This window comes from Dasypus novemcinctus, chromosome 9 (genome assembly GCF_030445035.2).
Source record: "Dasypus novemcinctus isolate mDasNov1 chromosome 9, mDasNov1.1.hap2, whole genome shotgun sequence".
NCBI classification, from domain to species: Eukaryota; Metazoa; Chordata; class Mammalia; order Cingulata; family Dasypodidae; genus Dasypus; species Dasypus novemcinctus.
In genome coordinates this window covers 125,067,588-125,073,537 of record NC_080681.1, presented here as the reverse complement: position 1 = coordinate 125,073,537, position 5,950 = coordinate 125,067,588, and the positions used below count along the sequence as shown (strand labels likewise).

The 5,950-nt window shown below is 48.6% G+C and overlaps 1 protein-coding gene across 16 annotated transcripts in view; it reads right to left on the bottom strand.

Moving 5' to 3' along the window:
* RERE (arginine-glutamic acid dipeptide repeats) overlaps window positions 1-5,950 on the bottom strand; it is a 517,403-nt gene that overhangs the window by 78,687 nt on the left and 432,766 nt on the right. For all 16 annotated transcript variants that reach the window (XR_011649764.1, XR_011649765.1, XM_004481866.5 and 13 more), the window contains one exon: window positions 8-88. Coding sequence is in view for 14 of the 16 variants with exons in the window: in XM_004481866.5 (XP_004481923.1) it covers window positions 8-88 (81 nt within the window). In the remaining 2 variants the exon portion in view is untranslated. The remainder of the gene's footprint in view (window positions 1-7; window positions 89-5,950) is intronic.

The window sequence follows — 5,950 nt, the reverse complement described above, 5'->3', positions numbered from 1 at the left end:
TACTCACTGTTTCCTTATTGGGAAGCAGCTCTTTTCTAATTCTGAAGAAGTTCTTGCCGTACTGCCTGAGCCCCTTAACGAAGCGTTTCTGTGATAAAAAAGAAACAATAAATGGGATGTAAAAACCAAAAACAAAACAGGATGTCAGCAAAGCAACGATATCTGCAATCAGCAGCATAACAACCACAAAAAAAAAGTCTTAGCGCTAGGGAATATTGACTAAGCTGGGAGAAATATTTCAGCAGCACAGCTGGAACCCCCTGGCTAGAGCTGATCCCCTGAGAGTTTTCATCAGAACCTAATCCCACGCACACCAGACAGGGCACCGCGTTTAAGAGAAGGGAATCCCGATCCTGAAGCTAAAAAGCAATCGGTCCCTTCGGTGCGGTCGGATAATCTCAGCATTGGTCCACGAAGGTATAAACAACAAATGTGCTCCTTGTTTCAATAAACAGCACAAGTCCTTACACCTGAGAACGAAGCTTCGCCCAAGTATCGAGCAAAAAGCAAGGAAGCAGAACCAAACCTGGTGACTTCTCCACAAGGAGACCCGAGAGGGTTAACCACCCCCCCTTTTGTAAATCCAAGGAATTCGCCAGGAAGGCCCCGGAAGGCACCGATATCGCCCAGCTGGCCTGCCCCCACATAGCCACTCCAAGCCACCAAATAAAGACTGGCCAGCACCCCTTCCTTCCTCCCAACGCCCCTCCCCGCCCCCATTTTTTTTTTTTTTTTAAATCTGTCTCAGACTCTTCCCCAAGCTCAGCCCGGAGACTTTCACTTTATCCCATTACTAGAGGGCAGTCCCCTGGGCTCCCAGACCCCGACCTCGGGGGTCGCAGCCGGGTCCTGCGCGGCCAACCCCGCGGCGCTTCTCCGGGACGCGCGGGCGCGGCGGCCCCCGGCAGCCACAGGTAAAGCCCGGCCGGCGCGCAGAGTCCGTGGCGGCGAGAGGCCGCCGGGGCCGCCCGCCTGTCACTCGACTCCGGTTCTACAAAGCGGAGGGCAGAGGCGGCCAAGGGCGGCTCGGCGTGTGACCGCGGCGGGGCCGCGCCGGGGGCGCGGGGGGCGCGGGGCCCGGGCCACCGCCGCTGGGGGAGGAGGCCGGAGCGCGGCGCAGAGCCCGGCGAGGCCACGGGCGGCTGCAAAAGGCGGCCTGGATCGCCGCGTTCCGGCCTCTCCCGGGTCCCCCGACCCCCGCCCGGCCGCAGCCAGGGGGCGCGTCCACCCGCACGGCCCCCGTCCGGGACTCTGGCCTGCCCCCGCGGCCGAAGACCCGGGACTTCGGCGCTGGATCTGGTTCCTCGTTTCCGAACAGGAGTAAATTAAGGGCAGCAGAGCTCAAAAACTTCCTCCTACCGCAACGAATGCGAGGAGAGGGCGCTCCCCGCGGAGCTCCTCCAGGGCCGCGCGGCGCCCGCGCCAGCCTCCGGGCGCACATAGCAGCGCTCCCACCGCCCCCACCGCGGCGCCCTCGGCGGCGAAAGGAGGGGTTGGGCCCCACGACCCCTTCCGGCTCCATAAGGCTGGCCTCCCGCCAGGCCCCGGACATTAGCAGGCACCTCGCGGGGAGCCGTTTCACAACCAAATCCGTGCGGAAGCGCCCAGGCCAATAAATCACCTTCCCACCCGGCGGGAGAGTCCCTCCCACTCCCCGTGTCTGAAGACTTCACGGCCTCAACCAGCCCAGCAAATTCGGTGAGGGGCCAGACTTGGCCTGCAAGACTGGTCTACTACCTTCCACTCCATTCCTGAAAGCTCGGCATTTTCGGATTTCATTCCTTTCTAAGATATGACTCATCATTGTTAATTTTCAACATAATTCATGTCGTTCAATGGAAAAATCTTTCAAGGCACGAGAAAAGCAAGCTCTCCTAGTCTGAAGAAGTGACCTTTTACTACTTGAAAAAATTATCATTCGTATGATCAGCGCACACCCTGGGCTGTGTGCTGTAGCATCTCAAAGTGCAGATACTGACAGGAATAAGGTAAAGCCTTCCCTCAAGGAACTCCAGTCCTGCGGAAGGCAAGTAAAGAGCAACAGAGGAACAAAGAGCAGTGGGTGGGGCTAGAAGGAGGAGGCAATTTAATACTCTAGGTGATGTCCTAGAGGAAGTGACAACAAAGAACTTGGGTTCCAGAGGGGCTTCAGGCTTAAGACTCAGCTAGGAAGGGCTTGGAGAACGTTCTGGGAACTGCAAGGAGGACAAAGTGTACAAAATGGAGTGCCAGCAGATAAGACTGACCAGGCAGGTGATGAATCAGGATGCAGTGCCTTTTAGGCCACACTGAAGAGTCATGATCCTCCTAATTGTAGGCTGACAGGTTTAAAACATGAGTGTCACGAAAAGGCTGGATAAGGACTGTTCCAATGGCAGTATGGCATACGTGTGGATTAGGGACAGAAAGACAGCTGCAATACAGAGACCAGTTAAAGAGGCCAATGTAGCTCATCTCTGCAGCAAGGGTGCCAAGGAAAGGGATGAACTGAAGTGTCCAGGACATGTCCAGCAAGGCAATGGAACATGGGCCAGATTCAAAGGATGGAGAGGACTTGTGGAGGTAGATGAGAGGTAGGGGAACACTATGAAGGGCAGAGGTGGAGAATGGAAGATGAGTTATAGGAAAGAATGGTTCTCTATCAGGGGTTCTTAAGGGGTTCGTCAGTGTGAACTGAAATGCAAAAAATCATCATTCTGGGAAGCAGATGAGCCTCAACCGACTCAGCTTCCACACACCACATGGGAGGTCATGGGTTCAGTTCCCAGTGACTCCTGAAGAAGGTGAGCTGACGCAACAAAAGAGACACAAAGAGGAAAGACAACAAAAGACACAGCAAAGCAGGGAGGGGAGGTAGCTCAGGCGGTTTAGCACCTCTCTTCTACATGGGAGGTCCCAGGTTCAGTTTGGTGCCTCCTAAAGAGAAGACAAGCAGACACAGAGAGCAGACAGCCACCTCAAACAACAAACACATACCTCAATCCATCTTTAAATATTTATTTAGTTAAAATAAATCTTTAAAAAACAAAATCATTCTTGTGGGGACATGTTGGTGTGAGTGTGATATATTTATTAAATAATGCACAGCATAGTGTGGGCTTAGTAAGGGGTCCATGGTTTTCACCTGACTTGGCAAAGAGGTCTGTGGAACAGAAAAAGTTAAGAAATCCTGGTCTAAACTGAGCTGAGGTGGGCAATCTGGCATGAGCCAGACAATGGAATTGCAGGACTGTGAAACCTGAATGTGGGCTTGATGCAAAGCTACAACTGGTTTACTAGGAGGGGCCAGCATGATGAAGACAGCATCTGAGAAAGCTGAATCTGAGATACTGGGATAATGTGGGGGAGTTAGATAAATGTGACTTTAGATTCTGATTCTTGCCATGATGATGATGAAATCCTCTGAACATCAGCTGTTCGACTAACAGTTATTAAGTACATACTGTATGCCAGGAGCCTCATATATTATCTCGGAATTCTTACAATCTAAGAAGGAAGTGCTACTATTATTCCTATTTTACACAAAAGGAAAGCTGAGGCACAGACCAAAGTCATCAGATTCTTCATCAGAGGAAAAGCCAGAAATTAAACGTATGCAATTTGGCTCTAAAATCCATCCTCTCACTATCACGTTCACTGAAAAATGGAGATGAGAATCTACAGTGGTAACCATTTTTTGTCATGGAACCATTACCTATGGCACTGCCCTTTCCTGCTGACCACAACAGAAAATCACCAAGTCCTTAGTATTAATCCTAAGATAGGTCACTCGATGCCTTCCTTTCCTGCCCATTCCACCATCAGACCCCAGGCCAGGCCCTTATCCCTCTTTCCTACTAGCTAACCTGTTAATTCATCTCCCCTGTCCACCTATCTTATAGGCCTCTGCTAAGGAAATTTTCAAAACCACAAACTTCATCATGAGTCCCACACTGTCTTTCCCCCCAACCCCTACCTAAGAATAGCACTTTGACCTCTGCATGATGGCACTTATACCCTTAGCCCTGAATTCAGGACCCTTCAAGATCCTGTCCTTTTCCAACTAGATGTCCGATATCACCAACTGGCTTTTACTCTGACCTCTGTCTGAACTCCAGACACTACAGGGTCTTTTTTATTCCTCTCCACAGCCCACTCAAGGTACCTCCAACCAAGCTCAAATCCCTCCTACTCAAAAGCAGAGTTTCCCTCACCATTCCCTCCCATTCATTTAGGATTAATTTATTTGTATAATGCCCTGTTAACCTATAGAGCCTGTGAGTTCTGAAAGGGCAGAACCTGTATTTCATACCACTTTGCCACCCTATAGCACTAGGCACTTGTGCTCCCCAAGTATTTGATATGTAAGTCAAACAAGCCCTGATTTGGATAGGGCCTGGGCTAGGGTGGTCATGGTGGACTTGGACTATTAAGATCCTTTCTGAATTCTGATGACAGAGCTGACCTTCTTGGCTCCATGAGTCCAAACTCTACCTTCCTCATCCCAGGCAGCCTAATTCTCCACTGAATCTCTAAATATTGGAGTCTCCCAAGGCCTTGTTCTAGGCCTTCTATTCTCTAAATTCCCTCCCCAGATGATCTCCACCATTCCCTTGGGCTCTAAATATCACCCAAGACTGTCATTGGTATTTCTAAGATGAAATCCATGCTCCAAGTCCATTGGAAACAGTCACTTGCATGTTTCATAGACATCTCAAGCTAACTACTTCCAGAAATACAAATTTGGCACCTGATGGTGAGCATAGCTCTGCCACAGCCATCAATGTGTATCAATGATTATGTTTATTGAGATCAAAACACGATTGGCCTCAGTTGGGGGAAAAAAAAGGAAGTGAAAGCTTCATGTGGCCTGTACTGTTACTTCTCTATGGAAAGCCACAAGGCCTCAAAACTAGCAAAACATCTGCTTCTCAGAGACCAGCCTTTACCTTGTGGTTTACCAGTAATGTAGAGTAGCTTTTAAAAACAACAACAAAACCAACCACTCGCAGCAGTCAATGATTGGAATAGGCCAGTATGTTACATAGGCTTCTGAGATTTTTAAGGCTTTAATTTAATAACACTATCAACTTATAAACAGACAGGGGCTACAAATTCATGGACAGCCTGTTTCTTAAGTTTGTTTAGTAGCTGTGCTGAAATTCTGCATTTATAGGGCTGAAATTCAAGGCCTCATGAATTATTCTATTAACTTTTCTGTACCTAATGGTATATAGATGCCAAGGGTGAAGGAAAAAGAATGTGTGTATTTTTAAAAGGAAGCAAGTTTATACCAAAAGCAAGAGCAACAAAAGAAAAAACAGGTAAAACAGACCATCAAAATTAAAAACTTTCATGTATATCAAAGGAAATTATCAAGAAAATGAAAAGAGGGAAGTGGACTTGGCCCAATGGATAGGGTGTCCGCCTACCACATAGGAGGTCTGTGGTTCGAACCCCGGGCCTCCTTGACCCGTGTGGAGCTAGCCCATGTGCAGTGCTGATGCATGCAAGGAGTGCCGTGTCATGCAGGGGTGTCCCCCATGTAGGAAAGCCCCACGCGCAACGAGTACACCCCATAAGGAGAGTCGCCCAGCACAAAAGAAAGTGCAGCCTGCCCAAGAATGGCGCCGCACACAGGGAGAGTTGACACAAGACAACACAACAAAGAGAAACACAGATTTCCGGTGCCGCTGATAAGGATAGAAGCAGAAGAACACACAGTGAATGGACACAGAGAGAAGACAAAGGGGGGCGGGGGGAGAATAAATAAAAAATAAATCTTAAAAAAAAAGACAAACTACAGAATGTGAGAAAATACTTGGAAATCATATCTGGTAAAGATTTAAGAATCATAATATATAAAGCATTCCTATAATGCAATAACAAAAAGATATTCTATTTTAAAAATGGGTAAAGGATTTGAACAGACATTTATGCAAAGAATATAAATAAGCATATGAAAAGATGC